The following is a 17,706-nucleotide window of genomic DNA, read 5'->3' on the forward strand; positions in this document are numbered from 1 at the left end:
GAGCTCTGAAATGGATCATTTCCAGAAGAGGAGAGATTAACAAAGCAATATCACAAAGTCTCATAACAGCTCTAGACAGCAGGCACTGCACTATATGCCCAATGGGGCAACTACATCTCAGAGAAGTTAAGCAATTCACTCAAGGTCACACAGCTAGTAAGTGGCAGAGCAGGATTCCATCCCACAAGCGTCTGATGAAAAGCTTTGCCCTGTTGGTCCCACCATTGTGCCCCAAGCTCTCCATTCTTTCCCTCACAACAGCTGAGGCAAGGTGGAATTTTGAAAGAGAACTTTAATAAATACCAGAGACTGTAGAAATAAATGAATCCAAGAAGATGGAGGGAACATAAAGTAGTGCATCTGAGTCCAGGTTAATGAGTGCTCCAGGCCCATGGCCACTGTGTTGCCATGCCTGACTGCTGAAGGAAGCTGCTCTGGCTCCATGGGCCTAGGACATCTGTGGCTTTTCCCATGGCTTCCATGTGTCACATGCCGACTCCTTTCCTGCCCCCGAGAGTTATCCCCTGCAGGAGCCCTCCCTGATCCTGGGTCCTGACGAAATGGAGATCCAAGTGTCCTGAACACTTCTTAGGCTCTGTTTCCCCTGGGCCTCTTCAGCAGCAGAGGGGGCCTTCCTAGGTGTGGGGACCCACTACAGGGTCCCTACCCAAGTTGCGGGGGGCGGGTACGGCTTCACCCCACACAGGCCCCAGAATCACTGTTGTCGAGTTCTATTGAGCCACATTTTTTTGAATTTTGATCATGTGGCAGGCCTGGTGATGGTTTTGATGATGTGACTATGTGAAAAATTTAACATGCTTTTTCAAAAATTCGAAGAGATAGGTCTTGCTACATCCCTTTGTAAGAGATGGGAGAAAGGCGCTCAGAGATATTCTGCTAGATGCCTGTGGTCACACAGCTAAATAGGGACAGAGCTGCTAACCAAGCCCAGGTCTGTCTGCTCCCTGGTGAGTGCTCACTCCATGGCATTGCACTACCACTTGGGAGAGCTTCTTCTGCACACAGTTGCCATGTTACCCACACACCAAGAATTACCCACCCAGGCAGGCAGGAGGGTCTTTCTCCCGGGAAGACTAGATGGAGGGGCAAGGGCCTGTCTTTGCTGTAAGAACTTCCCACCTAAACCCCAAGACAGCCACCTGGGTCCCAGTTTCCACAGTGGGTTTGCCCACACCCCGTTTCCACCTTCCCATCACCCCAGCAGCACCCTCTTCTACTTCTTATTGTTTCCAAGCGTTCTCGCTCCCCTCTGTGAAGCCCCGGCTCCCGTCACCTGCCTTTCCTTCTGTGCCTTGCAGATGCCAGCATGTATGCTCATTACCTCTTCCACGCCTTCGACACCACCCAGACAGGCTCTGTGAAGTTCGAGGTACGCTTGTCTCTGAGTCCCGGGCCCCCCCCCCCACCTCCTCCTCTAAGCTGTGGCCTATTGAAGGGACAGTTGGATCATCAAACACTTCAGTCTTTTGTCCACTTAACAAGCATTTCCTAAGATAGGGAAGGATGCAGCAGCTGCCCCTCCCCTCCAGGAGCTCAGGGCCTCGAGGGACTACAGATAACAGCTGAATAGCTCACATGCATGGAGCTAGCCATGTGACAGACTCTACACTAGTGCCTTGCATGGATTAATTCATTTAGTCCCCACAGTAACCCTACAAGGTCCAGTTCTATGATTTATTACCAGTTTGCAGAAGAGGACACTAAGGCAGAGAGAGATGGAGTGGCTTTCCCAAGGTCAAAGAGCTAGGAGGTGGTAAGAGAGGGTTGTGAACTCAGGTAGTAGATTGTAGCCAGTCTTAGGGTAATTGGAGCTGTGGGATAAGGCACTACCAGAAGAGTCTGGAGATGTCAGCACACACATTCTTCCTCAAAGAGACTCTGTCCCCTAGAATGGGCAAGGTAGGGAATGGAAGGGGGGCTGCTTTCACTGAGGTAGGCCATATCCTTCAGGGGACAGCGGACATGGGAGATACCATTTGGTACAAACAGTCATAGAGTCTGACCTGAAGACAGAGCTGCGGCCCACTCCATGGCTTGGTGGTTAATGTCATTTATGCCTCTTCTACTTGTCAGGACTTTGTAACTGCTCTGTCGATTTTACTGAGAGGAACTGTCCATGAGAAGCTAAGGTGGACATTTAATTTGTATGACATCAATAAAGACGGATACATAAACAAAGAGGTAAGTGAGCTGAGGCGAGAGGCATGAAAGAGCTACAGTGAAGGCATCTAATTATAAGCAGAAAACAGCCCCAGTCACAATCACGAGGAGGAAGTTGTCTGAATGAAGAGGGATCTGCTTTGGGGCTAACAGAGCTGATTCCTGGCAAAAGGAAGAAGGTCACCTTTGACCTCCCCCATTGCTCTACCCTGCCCTGTTCCCAAGCACTCAAGAAAGGATTAAGCAGATTCATTCATTGTCACTGGGTCCCTTATATTCAATGCACATTCCAAAGGGGTGTCATGCTTTTAGTGTAGACTCTTACTCTTCCCAGGGGAACCCACATTTAGCAGGTTGAGAGCCGCAAGTTAAAACTGAAAGTTGGAATGATCGAGTTGAAAACACCATCTAGAAGAGAGAAGGGACATTTTTGAGGAAGAGGGAACTATAATAGGATCATATTGGCCACAATCTATTTTGCCTACTAATAAAACCATAGGAGGGGATGATGGCAGGTGCAGCTATCTCTAAACACATCACAAACAATTTCTGACTCTTCACTGCTTGACACTTTTAGATCCTCGGAGTTACATGTGGTGTCTAGACAATGAAATACCCACAGATCTATCTCAAAACTCACTTTGATATCTACTGTATCTTGGTCTCTCAGTTGCAGTGTGGACCCTGTAACATCCCACTCCCCGAGTTTCTACGTGCTGGGCGCAGTGTCTAGAGCTACAAATGTCATCTCCAATTTTCACTTCAACCCTGCTGAGCTCTCTAATGTTCATGCCTCATTCATTCAGTCAAGTATTTGCTCAATGTATATTTGAGGGCTTGTAAGGTGTTCTAGGTGCTGAAAATAAAGTGGTGGATGATTCCCCTGAGTGTAAAAACCCTAATATCCACTAGTAACAGATATGTTCAATGAATTCCAGTAAATTCATGTAATGGAATAACAGGTGGCCATTTAAAGTCACACAAAAGTAAGAAGATGTAAAAATTCGTCTGACACATTACATTTAAAAAATCACCTTATAGGGGCACCTGGGTGGCTCAGTCGGTTAAGCATCTGCTTTTGGCTCAGGTCATGATCCTGGGGTCCTGGGATTGAGTCCCGCATTAGGCTCCCTGCTCAGCAGGGAGTCTGCTTCTCCCTGTCCCTCTGCTCCTCCCCTCCACTCATGCTTGTTCTCTCTCTCTCTCTCAAATACATAAATAAAATCTTCAAAGAAAAATAAAAATCACTTTATAAATAGTATGTATAATATTATCTCAATTTTGCAAATAATTTAATGCTTCTATACCTACTCAAATTTATGATACTCCAAAATATTCAAATACTACTTCACAAAATATATAAAGAAAGGACCCTAAAATGGGACTTACAACACAGTTTTCAACCTTGGTGCAGTCATAATTCCATCACTGAATAACCTCACTAAGTCCTGCTCCCTCTTTCTTACTTGCAGACTAGACAAAATTGTCGCCATTAATACCCATCAGACCTCTCTAGATGGCAGAATTAATAAAGTACCTCCTAAAAGAAAAAGAAAGTGTGAATAAGCAGCTTCCTAGAAAAGACAACTGGAACCTCTCCTGGCAATCATTTGGAGATAATCTCATCCAAATTAGGCAATGAAAATCCTGAGAGAGCAATTAAAATTGGTCTTTAAATTCTTTCTCTTAATAAAGGTACTCAGGAAAGAACCTATGATAACGTGGATGTGAGGGACTTATGAAGACATTTTAAAATAAACACTTGGAGGGGCGCCTGGGTGGCTCAGTTGTTAAGCGTCTGCCTTCGGCTCAGGTCATGATCCCAGGGTCCTGGGATAGAGCCCCGCATCGGGCTCCCTGCTCAGCGGGAAGCCTGCTTCCCCTTTCACACTCCCCTTGCTTGTGTTCCCTCTCTCGCTGTCTCTCTCTCTCTGTCAAATAAATAAATAAATAAAATCTTTAAAAAATAAAAAAATAAACACATGGATAGAGACGTTTATCTCCTAGTTCTGCCTATTGGGAGGGCCTAAGACAATGACACCCTCTAGCAATGAGGATACCTTGCACCCAGACCTTGGTTTCTGAACACCAGACTCCAGTTAAAGGAATCAGTCTCCTTGCAGAAGTCAGTGATACCAGGACTGGGAACAAGAAAATACAAGATCAGCCTGGAGTACCTTGTAGTGCTGGAAAATATTGAAGTGCTTAAAAAAGAAAAAAAGAAAAGGATGGGACATGTCAAAAAGCTACAGGAATCAGTCTGAAGGAGTTCCCAATCACCAAAACAGAACAATTTGAGCAACAAAATTAAAAATGTTAGTATTAGATTATAAGCTATAAAATAAAGAAAATATCCATGAGTCCCTACTAAATTATATATACATAATTACAGATTATATATATGCAAATATGTGTTCAAATAAATAATAAATATGTATTCAAATAAATAATTGAATTCATAGACAAATGGGGGATAAGGGACAACTCTTCCTTAAAGAAGAATTCCAATTAATAAATAAAGAAGGAATAAAGGAAATACAAAATCAGCATTAGGCAAGCACCACAATAATAATTTTTGCAGGCAAGACCCACTGAAAGATACTAAAATCAGTGGAAGAACTTGGCAGGCAGGCACCACCTTGATCAAGTCATCAAGGTTCATATCGCCATTAATAAGATATATCAACTCCCTGTACCTCTTTGACATGATGTACCAAGAAGGATATAATATCACTTCTATGGTATTCTCGACAAAAATGTATAACTTCAATCTTATCATAAGAAAACCAGGGACTAACCTAAACAGAGACATAAAATAACTTACCAGCACTATATCAGAAGTGTCTTGGTCTTGAAAGACAAAGGGTGAGAAACTGTCACAGGTTAGAGGAGACTAAGGGGACACACAACTAGATGGATTAGGGATCCTTAACCATAAAAAAGACACCAAGGAAAAATCTAATGAAATGTGAATAAGCTCCATAGTTTTGTTAATAGCCCTGCATAGCATTGTTGTAGCATTGTTAATTCCCTGGGTTTGATCACTGTGCTGTGCTTTGGCAAGTTAGGAGAAGCTGGGTCAAAGGTATACATGAATGTTCTGTTCTATTCTTGCAACTTTTGTGTAAGTCTAATATTATTTAAAATAGGTTAAAAACGAATAAAAACAATAAAATAAGCACATGGAATGAGGAGCAGCAGACAAGGAACCCAGGAGAAAGGCCGTTCCCTGGGTCTCCACAGACATTATTTCAAAGATCTCAAAGACAAGGCTGTCCTCCTACGCCCTCTTTCCTGCATTCCAAGGAGGGGCCATGGAATACTGTGCTTGGCCAGTGTGATCAGAACATCACAGAGCCACTCAGCAGTTACTGGGTTCCTTGCCCATGCAGAGACCTTAGCAATGAAGGATCGTGTATATGTCCTCATGAGCTCACAGTCTTGAGGAAACAGAGCTACACTAATAATAAGAACAACTTAACTCTTGGGTGCCTGGGTGGCTCCGGTTGGTTAAGCGACTGCCTTCGGCTCAGGTCATGATCCTGGAGTCCCTGGATCGAGTCCCGCATCGGGCTCCCTGCTCGGCAGGGAGTCTGCTTCTCCCTCTGACCCTCCCCCCTCTCATGTGCTCTCTCTCATTCTCTCTCTCTCAAATAAATAAATAAAATCTTTAAAAAAAAAAAGAACAACTTAACTCTTTTAACAAGTACTTAATGATCACTTACTCTGTATGGAGAAGCATTGAGAGATTAGAAAGAAAACATGACAGGATTTGTACCATCTATCAGGCCCCATAAAACAAAAAAGACTTTGTAGAAAGCGGTCTTTTGGTTACAAAGATAAAAGATCATCAACATAAACTAGCTTAAATTGAGAGGTTTCCTAAAAGGTATAGCTAGTCTGATGGAACATGTGAAATCCCCACTGAAGCTAGAAGATTGTTAGTCTCCAGTCTCTCTCTCTCCCCTCACCTCTTCTTTCCTCTCTCTTCCCTCCCCCTCCTCCAGCATTGCTGAGATCAAGACGGCCACACTTTCTTCTGCAGAAATGACACATTCAAGTTGCTAGCAATATAGGGGTGGGGAGGCACAAGAAGAGGTTTTAGTTTATAGCGTAACCATTCTGAGACACTGCCCGTCTGGGGCTTCTCCCAGTCTTTGTAACTGTCTGTCTTCTTCACTTGTTTTTCTCAGAGAGCCTCTGAGTGTGTGTGATTGTGTATATGTGTGTGTGAGTGTGTGTATGAGAAAGTGTGTGTGTATGTGTTTGTGTGTGAGAGTGTGTGTGAAAGAGTATGTGTGTGTGAAAGAGTATGTGTGTGTGAGAGAAAGTGTGTGTGTGAGAGTGTGTATGTGTGTGAATGTGTATATGTGTGTGAGAGAGATTGTGTGTGTGTATGTGTGAGAGAAAGATTGTGTGAGAGAGATTGTGTGTGAGAGTGTGTGTGTGTGTGTGCATGCAGGTGCCCATGCATGTGCTCATGAGAACATTTCTTGTCCCCCGTCAGCGCCATCTCCTTTCTCCCTCTACTCTCTCCTCTCCTCTCCTCTTGCTCTCTCTTTCTCCCTGCATTTTTCTCATCTCTTCTACCTTCTGTGTATTTGCTCCATTTTACTCTTCACAGAAGTTCTACTCTTCTGCAGAAGCTTTTGGTGTCTGCTCTCACTCAACCTCAGGTAAATCCTGGAAATGGCTTGCCTGTGGCACCTACTCTGGCCCTAACTCCACTTGACCTTTGAGCTCCAGAGTTCTAGCGCTCCTGATTACGTTTCTGTGCCTCATCACAGAAAAACAGAGTAGCTCAGCTTTAGTCAGATGTCCACCTTTGTTCCAAAGAGCTGTGGTCACAGGGATGGGTCACCCAGTACAAACACAGCCACCTGGACCCAACCATTCAAAGGAATTGTGGAGTGGGGACAGGGTCTTCCAAAAATGGGGTGTGAGTTCATCAGTACACACACGTTCACCCCAATCCCACACATAATCCCTCACTGAGGATAATGCTCAAGAAAAGGTAACCTACCCAAGAGCCTCTGAAGGGGAAGAGAATTTCCCGCCACCCTCTCTCTAGGAGGAGGTTCGCAGTATATAGCCCCTTCGCTTGCTCTCTAACTCCCTCTCATCAGCTGAAGAGAGTCCCTGGGATCACCTTCATTCACAAGTGTAACAAGGAGCCCCAAACTGTCACCTAAAAACCTCATGGTTCCCATACTGTGCTTCCATATCATCTCTCCAGGAGATGATGGACATCGTCAAAGCCATCTACGACATGATGGGGAAATATACATATCCCGTGCTCAAAGAAGACACTCCAAGGCAGCATGTGGATGTCTTCTTCCAGGTAAGTGCACACACACTGTGCATGAGCTTTAAGCCCAACGTAGGCCAGTCAACCCACAAGCATCTGAACAAGTGGTGTGTGTGCAACTCTGTTCTAAGCATTGTAGAAAACAGAAAAGAATTACAAGATATGCTGACCTCAAGTAATAGATGATCTCATTAAGCAGGCAAGTATATACTACAGAATAGAATAGGGAAGTATATTACGAAGTATAAATGCTACCGTATAGCCTCTAAGTTCCATAAAAATTCTTGGTGGAGCAGAGTAGCCAGAGAAGATGTCATTAAGCACGTTTATGCAGGTGTTAAGGCTTTATGTCTGGGGAGTAACGGAAAATAAAGTTGGAAACAAGGGTGGGCTGGGTTGAGATCTTTAATTGAAGAGGTTTAGCCTTGCTTGGATGACTACAGTTACTCCATAAGTGGAAGAGTGGCATGACCAGAATGGTGTTTTAGTAAAAAAGTAAGCTAGTGGTAAAGTTTTGAAGAATGTCCAAGCTCATTCTAGTCTAATCCTCTCACTTTGCAGATGGGAAAAGCGGAGGCTCAGAGAGGCTTAAAGACTCACTCAAGGTCACACAGTAAGTGACAGAGAAGAAGTCGAACCTCTCATGTGCAGCGTTCTCTCTGCCAGGTGGACAGGCTGGGAGAGAGTCTGGGGAACACATATTAGGGTGTCAGCAGAATAATCTGGTGATGAGGGAATGAGAGTCTGGAGCAAGTCTTTCCATTTTAAGGAAGCTCATGGGGGTCAAAGGGCTATAACCAGGGCCTGGGTGGAGTTGTCTGGCCAGTGAAAGACCACCTTGATTCTCAGGGCAAAGGTGGTTAACAAAGAGCAAGTTTTGGAATGCAGATTACCAGGTTCGTTAAAATTCTTCCTGTTGTGTCTTCCAGAAAATGGACAAAAATAAAGATGGCATCGTGACTTTAGATGAATTTCTTGAATCCTGTCAGGAGGTAAGGAGAGACCTCAGAGCACAAAACCTCTAGATCTGGGAAAGGAAATCTGGGGGCTGGGGACCGGCAGGAGGGCGAAAATGAGAAACCTGCAGCCTCAGGTCAGAGCCACCACTACCAACCCCACCAGCAGCAACTCAGAATTCCAACAATCTCCACTCCTCCAAATGGCCTGTGGTTGGTCTTGGCTAAACACAGTCTGAGCCAGACAGCCTGAGAAGGATTGGGGGTGGGGGGGGATGTGAAAGCCCAGAGGGGGTCTCTGTGAAACCAAAGACTTCCCAAGTGGGCAACACTCATTTTTTAACCTGCTTCTGGCTCGATGACCCACTCCTCAGACTACAAGGGAGTAGCTGGGAAAAAAACCGAAAACTGAAATTCTCAAGCCATAGTATACCCAAGAATTGCCCAGATGATTCTGAAAATGAACACTAGATGGGGGGCGGGGGGGGGAGGGTGCTGTAGAAATCTTTGTTTTAACACAAATGCCCTGGGGATCAAGGCTTCTAAAACTCTAATGGGCAACCCAACCTCCTTGAAGATCTGGTTAAAATGTAGATTCTAATTCAATAGGTCTGGAGGGGATTTTGAGGCGCTACTATTCTAACGCTCTCCCAGGTCAAGCTGGTGCTGCAGGTCCTTGGACCACATTGTCACTCGTTGAAAGGATAGACTAGCCCAGAGTCTCTGCCAGAAAATGAACTGGAAATAGTTGCTTTCATCTGCTTTAGAAAAATGCATTTCCATCCCCACCTTATTTCAGAAAAGTACGCAGTCACTCTGAGCTCACCCAGTTAGAGCTGCAGGTGCACAAAACTGGGGAGAAGTCACCAACACGTACTGAGCACCTACCAAGTTTCAGGTATATGCATACACCTCACAACAGTTCTGAGAGGTGGTGGCGTTTTATCCAAGGTGATATTCAAAATATTCAATAATGAGAGTGGACTGAGAATTGACCACTCTTAACTGACCTTGACTAATGCCATGGAGCATGCCCTAAAGGGACCCTTCTAAGCTTGCCAGTCTGTTAGCTGACGGATCTTTGGGTGTTCCGGGGGTCCTGGACCAGTTACCAGAGAGACAGAGGGAAAGATGCTGGGTGGGAGGCTCAGGTCAGCAGTTATTTACCAACAAGGCTAGAAATATTTCAACATGTTAATCATCATGAACTGGGTGACCGGCAGAACTGATCATGCCCATTTTAAAGAAGAGAAAACTGAGACATTGCAAAGTTAAGAGATATGGCTAAGGCAGAGTAGGTGACAGAGATCAGAGATGGAAACTGAACTCCATCATTCTAATTTTAAATTCTATGCCCTACTTAGGTGTCCTTTTTTGACTTTGCTTCAGAGGTGAGTGAAGTTTTTAAATTCGTTTAGTTTCTCACATTAGCAACCTCTATAGCTATTCATTAATTCACTTACTTTTTGCTCACAACCCACCCATAGGTAGATACTGTGATCGATGCTATTTTACATATAAAGAAACTGAGGCACAGAGGGATTAAATAATTAGCCCAAGGCCACCCAGCTAGTAAATGACAGATCCAGATTTGAATCTAGGCAGCCTGACTCCAGAACCCATAGACTTACTTTAAAAGTTCTAGCAACTTTTAAAAGATTTCAAACACCTAGAATCAACTTTTGTCTTTGTTGATTTTTTTTTCTGTTATAGGTCTGCTTTCTGTTTTATCATTTGTGTTCTAAATTATCTTTTTCCTTCTATTTTATTTTAATTTAATTTTGGGGGCTTTTTTTCTAGCTTTTTGAGATGAAGATTTAGGTCATTCTTTTCAACCATTCTTTTCCAGTATGTTCACATAAAGGGATAAAATTTCCTTTAAGTACTGTTTTAGATCCCACATATTTTAATATGTCATATTTTCATCATATTTTAATTCAAAATATTTTCTTCTCTGACCCATGAACTTAAAAGTATGTTGCTTAATAGCTAAGCATTTGAGGATCTTCTACACTCAATACTTATTTCTTAGAGAATATACACTAGAAAAAAGTAAAATAGAGAACATATAATGGAGACATGCAATAAAAAAATCAATAAAACCAAAATTTGCCTCTTTGCAAAAATTAATAAAATTGACAAATGCTTAGCAAGATTGATTTAAACAAAAGAGAAAGAGAGAGAAAGCTCAAACTATCAGTATCAGGAGTGAAAGGGTAACAACGCTACAGGATTTACAGATTATAAAGATAATAGTTCATTATTCGACAAATTTGACAACATATGAAATCCACAAATTCCTTGCAAATATAATTTATCAAAACTAACACAAAAAGAAATAGAAAATCTGAATAGTCCTATGTATGTTAAAGAAATTGAATCTGTAATTTAAAATTTTCCCATAAAGAAAATGGCAGACACAGATGTCTTACCCCATAAATTCTTTCAAACTCTTTCCAAGGAATAAGCGATATTAATCTCACACAAACTCAGAGAAGAGAGAAAGAGGAAAAACTTCTCAACTTGATTTATGAAGCTATCATAACCCTAATATGAAAACATGGCAAAGCCATTACAAAATAAAATGTTCAAGCTAATATATTCCCTCTGGATATAGGAGTAAAAAATCAAATCCAGTAATATGTAAAAAAAAAAAAAAAAGAACAGAAAGGTTTATTACAGAAATGCCAGTTTGGTTTAACATTCAAGAATCAACCAATATAATTAATAACAGAATTTTTAAAAAATGCAGTCCTCTCAGTAGATGTCGAAAAATCATTTGATAAAATGCAGTTGCGCAGAGCTTCTTAAAAAAGGTAATATTCACTGTTTCACTCGATGCTTTATTTCTTACAAATTTCTTAAGGCCAGGGTACCTGGGTGGCTAAGTCGGTTAAGGCTAAGTCTGCCTTCGGCTCAGGTCATGATCCCAGGGTCCTGGGATCAAGTCCCACATTGGGCTCCCTGCTCCGTGGGGAGTCTGCTTCTCCCTCGGCCTCTTCCTCTCTCTCTCTCATGAATAAATAAATAAAATTTTAAAAAACAACAACAACAATTTCCTAAGGCCAGAGAAGGTGCTTCTTGCCTTGAATTGCTCACTCTCTGGGCCCCCATTCTTTTTTCCTATTTCTAGTGCCCTTGCAGCATTCTTTCTGCATGGGAAACCCACACTAGAGACATGCTCACTATTACAGAGCTTCTCAGGGAGGAGCCTCAGAGAGTTCTAACCATCCTCTCTTTTCCCCCTCCTCCCCTCCCAGGATGACAACATCATGAGGTCCCTCCAGCTATTCCAAAATGTCATGTGACTATGGACATAGCCATCCAGCTCTCAGAGACATTGTACTGAACAACCACCTCTTAACACCTTGATCTGCCCTTGTTCTGATTTTGCACACCGACTCTTGGGACAGAAACACCTTTTACATTTTGGAAGAATTCTCCGCTGGAGACTTTCTATGGAACCCAGCATCACATGGCTCAGTCTCTGATTGCAAACTCTTCCTTCTCCATCTTCTTGAGAGAGAGAAGATGAAATTGGGTTTGTTTTGGAAGCATGCTCATCTCTTCATGCTGCTGCCCTATGGAAGGTCCCTCTGCTTGAGCTTAAACAGTAATGCACACTTTTCTGCTTGCGTGACCCAGCCCACTGCCTCTGAGTCCAGCAGACCTTGATGTATCCGGAAGCAAGATGACCTGAGCCAAATGCACACCATCCTCTAGTGGCCTCCCAAACCAATGTGCCTGTTTCCCTTCTTTTGGTGGGAAGAATGAGCATTATACAGAACAATATGAATCCGTATATGACTAGATTGGGAGAGCCAGCACCTAACATATGTAGGATAGAACTGAATTCTTAAGCATGGCATTGTCTGGTGACCCAAACTGCCCAAATCCTTTGTTTCCAGAGGCAAGAACCAATAATTCTTTCTCACACTGGCATTTGTGCTGGTAGTGCAAGTCCCTTGATGTGCCCAGGAAAAGAGCCAATGCCCAGTGGTCCATGCCCTCACTCCATCTCCTGCTAGAGCCTAGCACTGCATGCCCCTCCCAGAAAGCCCAGAATGCCTGCAAATTGTAATTTTATACCATGTTCTAATCAATAAACAGAACTATTTCTTACACTCTTAATCTTCATTTCCTCCATAACTCAATTGGCCAGGAGAGTAAGCTGTGAAAACGGAAGGCTCGTCCATTCAGTTGGCATCCAGCTATTTGTACTTACTTTGTGCCAGACCCAGTGCCAATCAGTCATCATCTTCCACTACCCCCAAGCAAGCATCTCATTTAAATGCAAATACTGTGACTAAAAGCAAATATGTCTTTAAGATGAGACCCCCCCCTCACAACACCTTCCTTCCAACAAGATTGCCACTCTCAAGACCCTCAGCTGTAGAAAGTCTGGAGCCTCATATGATATGGTTGGGGATACAGAGATGAAGAGGTGGCCAGAAGCTCCTGCTGAGGGGCTTGGAGTCCAGGGGTTGACCAAGTGGCTTCAACCAAAAGCAACAAATTATTACTTATGTTGGACACTATGTCTTAGAGTCCCCATTTAACATCACATTAAAAAAGATGAAGAGCTAACCATGGCGTTCTTGGAAGTAAAGCAATTTACTGAACACCTATTATGTGCCAGATAATGCACTAGGGGCTTACATACATTATCTCATTTCATGTTGATGTAGGGCATTCTGGGAAATAGAGTCCTCATTTTCCTGGTTTGGACCTGAAGAGGTAAGGGCACCTACCTAGGGTAGCACAGCTCCATAGAGATTAAACTCTTCCCACTCCATCATAGAGCCTTCCTGCCAAGGGATTCTGTCTCTCCCCAAGGAACTGAAGGTACACACACAAATCTCATTCATCTGTAGTCAGTTCAAAGAGGCATGGGTATTTGAATCCAAATAGCAGATGAGGAAACAGATGCACTGAAGGGGAAAGCCATAAGTGCCCATGGACCAAAGCGAGAGCAGGCCACCAAATGTCACACATGCACGAAATACTCCCAGTCTGATTGCCACTGGCTACAATTTCTCACGGTTGGAAATTGTAGAGGATGCGGCTCTGTTTCTCTGGGCCTCCTGAGTGCTGCCATGTGGTCATCTAGGGCTGCTAGACATGTGGCCAGCCCCTAGCAAGGCATACATACACTTAGGCCCAAGCAGAGGATCTGTACTTGTGAACCTTCCCATGTGGGTGGTCTGAACCTGCACCATGAGGCTATACAATGTCTAAGCCATAGTTCTCCACCTTGGCTGAACATCACAATCACCTGGGGCACTTTAAAAAATGCCAGTGCCCGGGCCCCACCCCAGACCAATTGAAGTAGAATCTCTATGAGTGAGGCCTGGGCATCAGGATTCTTTAGAATCTGCTCAGGTGATTGTAATGTACATCCAGAGCTAAGGTGGGGAACTGACCACACCCAGTGCTAAGAATGGAACACATGATCTGAGCCATCTTCCTAACCATAATGATTGATTTAGGGATTGGCTTGATACAAACAGCATGAATCACAAGATTTGTGCTGGGAACAAGAGGACAAAGATGGTCTCTCTCCTACTGGACATGAATGAGATAGTACGCAGTCCTAGGACATGTTGGTAGTGATTTAGGAATTCTGAGGGATTATCTGATAACCAAAGAGCAGATAAACCAGAATCACAGAAGGCAAGGCAGAGATGTGTAAACAAAACAAAACACACCAGAAATTGAAACCTTGATTAGATCACTGAGCTGCTGGATCAAGCTGGACCTGAAGCTAGGAATACCTCTGACCTTTTCAGATGCTTGTGTTAGATACCTATATAAGGTCTAGGCCAGTGTATCTACTCTGGCTGCATATCGTAATCACTTGGGGAACAGAGAAGGGGAAATGTGTGTGTGTGTGTGTGTTTTCCCCCAATTTTATTTAAATGACAGCACTGTATTAGTTGAAGGGGTATAGCATGATTTGACTTACATGTATTGTAATTGTTTTTTTTATTAACATATAATGTACTATTTGTTTCAGGGGTACAGGTCTGTAATTCATCAGTCTTACACAATTCACAGTGCTCACCATAGCACATACCCTCCCCAATGTCCATCACCTAGCCACCCCATCCCTCCCACCCCCCACAACTCCAAACAAACCCTCAGTTTGTTTCCTGAGATTAAGAGTCTCTTATGGTTTGTCTTCCTCTCTGGTTTCATCTTGTTTCATTTTCCCTCCCTTCCCCTATGATCCTCTGTCTTGTTTCTCAAATTCCTCATATCAGTGAGATCATATAATACTTGCCTTTCTCTGATTGACTTATTTCGCTTAGCATAATACCCTCTAGTTCCATCCACGTCATTGCAAATGGCAAGATTTCATTTTTGATGGCTGCATAATATTCCATTTTATATATATACCACATCTTCTTTACCCATTCATCTGTTGATGGACATCTAGGCTCTTTCCATAGTCTATCTATTGTGGACATTGCTGCTATAAACATTGGGGTGCATGTGCCCCTTCGGATCACTACATTTGTATCTTTGGGGTAAATACCTAGTAGTGCAATTGCTGGGTTGTAGGGTAGCTCTATTTTCAACTTTTTGAGGAACCTCCATACTGTTTTCCAGAGTGGCTGCACCAGCTCGCATTCCCACCAACAGTGTAGGAGGGTTCCCCTTAGAGAAGGGGAAATTTTTAAAGTGCCAGAGGCCTGGACCTTATCCCAGATTAACTGAATAAGAACCTCTACAGGTGGGGCCCACTATGCTTTAAAAGCTCTCCAGGTGATTCCAGTGTACCCCCAGGGCTAAGAGCCCCTGCTGTAGAAAAGTGGAAGGGCTGGTACCCTTCTTCCTGTGCTGGCCAGACCACAAGAAACCCAATTCAGTCCTGAACACCCAATGCCAAGAGGAAAATCAGCATCTGGAGATATTCAGAGAGAAATCAAGATGAAAGGAAGATTCAAAATTGGTCCCGAGATGAATAATCAACAGAAAGAAAGTTGGTTGTCCTCAGGGTGGGGGTAGGGAGCAACCTGTTGCAGCAATTGCAAGGGTATGGGTTACCATTCATCAAAGCTTTTAATAAAGGAACAATTCAACACCCAAAAATCAAATAATCCAACCCAAAAGACACGAATAGACATTTCTCCAAAGAAGACCTGCAGATGACCAACAGACACATGAAAAGATGCATAACATCATCAAGGAAATGCAAATCAAAACTACAATGCAATATCACCTCATACCTGTCAGAATGGCTAAAATCAAAAACACAAGAAATGATGTGACAACGAGAATGTGGAGAAAAAGGAACCCTTGTGCACTGTTGGTGGGAATGCAAACTGGTGCAGTGACTCTGGAAAACAGTATGGAGGTTCCTCAAAAAGTTAAAATAGAACTACCCTATAATCCAGTAATCACACTACTGGGCATTTTCCCAAAGAATATGAAAATACTAAGTCAAAAGGATACATGCACCCCTATATTGATAGCAACATTATTTACAACAGCCAGATTATGGAAGCAGCCCAAATGACTACCGATTGATGAATGAATAAAGATGTGGTGTATATATACAATGGAATATTACTCAGTGATCAAAAAGAGTGAAATCTTGCCATTTGCAACAACATGGGTGGAGCTAGAGGGTATCATGTTAAGTGAAGGATGTCAGTGGAAAAAAACAAATACCATGTGATTTCACTCACATGTGGGATTTAAGAAACAAAACAAATGAAAAAAAGATAAAAAGAGACAAACCAAAAAACAGACGCTTAGCTCTAAAGAACAAACTGCTGGTCACCAGAGGGGAGGGCAGTGGGGGGATGGGTGAATCAGGTGATGGGGATTAAAGAGTGCACTTGTGATGAGCACCCGGGTGATGTACAGAATTGCTGAATCACTATATTGTACACCTGAAGCTAAAATAACACTATATGTTAACCATATTGGAATTAAAATTTAAAACTTAATTAAAAGAGTGATATTAAAACAAACAAAAAGCTTTTAATAAAGGAACAAGGAATAAATAAACACTGCAGTTTTCAACGGAGCACAGAAACAAAGAGAGGCCTGTGTTTCGTGAATCCGTGCATCTCTCAGCACTTGGGATACTGGAGAAACAAGGCTCTCCACTTAGGACACCCACCTCCAACCTGTCCTTCTGGAGGGATCCTGCTCCTCCTGAATCATCCAACACATTGTCACCATTTGCCAGTAATTGTGCCTACTGATGGGGATTCATCAGTAGGCTGTCTTACCCAGAAGGCCTCAACACTCACTGTTACCACACAGCTGGACACAACTGTGCCACCTGGAAATGCCTGGGACCTTTGTCTATAACTCTGTCAGAGATAGATGCTGGCTGGGAAGGCTGCACTCTGCCTGTGAGCAGGGCAGGCCAGGAGAATCAGGTAGTTAACACCTCCCTGGAGCAGCCCTTAAGCAATGGCCGATGAGAGCTGGTGTATAAATACCCCCAGACCCATCTCCTTTCCATAGGAAGGACTTTGGGGTACCTTCTCTACCATCTCCCGACTTCTCCAGCAGAACTGAGCCCTAATAGCCACAGCAGTAATGTACTCAACAGTGTACCCCTTATTGACCTCCTTCCCTTCCCTCTCTCATTTCCTGTACTCCCCTACCATTGCTTCTGGGATCTCCTCCCAGATCAGCTACTGGATCCCACATCCTTGTCTCAGTGTTGGCTTCTGGAGGAAACTAACCTAAAATGTTGAATAGGACAGATATGTGTCATGCTCTTACAAACCTTATATCTAGTGGGAGTAAACAGACCATAGATAAAAAGTTTTCGGCAAAGTGACATGAAGAGAATACAAGGGTGACATGGTAGAGAGTGACTGGGGTGGCTGGGGAGGGAGGGATAGCTCCTCTGAGCTGATCTTGACATGATCTCAGGTGGGCCAGGGGTGGGAAGGATCACCAGGCATTTACAGAAAATCTGGACCTAAGCTTACTATCATTTCTAGCTCAGGAATTCAAGAGTCTATCCCTTGTTCCAATATAGAAATAATGTCTCGAAATACAGAATCCCACTATGACCCATCCTGTGGTTCTCTAACATCACATCTCTAAGTAAATCCTCTGAGCAGAAGCCAGAAAGGCCCCTTGGAGAGGTTCCCAGGAGGAAGTGTAGATGGGACTGGGGACCACTGTTGGGTGCCAGGTTGTCTGTGGATGGTATCCTACTTGAATCTCACAACTCTGTGAAGTAAGAATTCTAGGCACCTGTTTTTCAGATGAAGAAATGATGCC

The 17,706-nt window shown here is 43.4% G+C and overlaps 1 protein-coding gene across 6 annotated transcripts in view; it reads left to right on the forward strand.

Moving 5' to 3' along the window:
- The window catches only part of KCNIP1 (potassium voltage-gated channel interacting protein 1), a 324,702-nt gene extending 312,126 nt beyond the window's left edge, over positions 1–12,576 (forward strand). For 3 of the 6 annotated variants that reach the window (XM_031030342.2, XM_031030341.2, XM_031030343.2), the window contains 6 exons: positions 1,320–1,390; positions 2,095–2,202; positions 7,418–7,522; positions 8,419–8,481; positions 9,810–9,836; positions 11,706–12,576. In XM_031030342.2, the coding sequence (XP_030886202.1) occupies positions 1,320–1,390; positions 2,095–2,202; positions 7,418–7,522; positions 8,419–8,481; positions 9,810–9,836; positions 11,706–11,753 (422 nt within the window). In that variant the 3' untranslated portion in view covers positions 11,754–12,576. The remainder of the gene's footprint in view (positions 1–1,319; positions 1,391–2,094; positions 2,203–7,417; positions 7,523–8,418; positions 8,482–9,809; positions 9,837–11,705) is intronic. The other 3 variants (XM_006735446.2, XM_006735445.3, XM_006735448.3) reach the window with 1 other exon arrangement.
- Positions 12,577–17,706: the final 5,130 nt, after the last annotated feature.

The sequence above is a fragment of the Leptonychotes weddellii genome, chromosome 7 (assembly GCF_054177405.1).
Source record: "Leptonychotes weddellii isolate Sample4059 chromosome 7, ASM5417740v2, whole genome shotgun sequence".
NCBI lineage: Eukaryota > Metazoa > Chordata > Mammalia > Carnivora > Phocidae > Leptonychotes > Leptonychotes weddellii.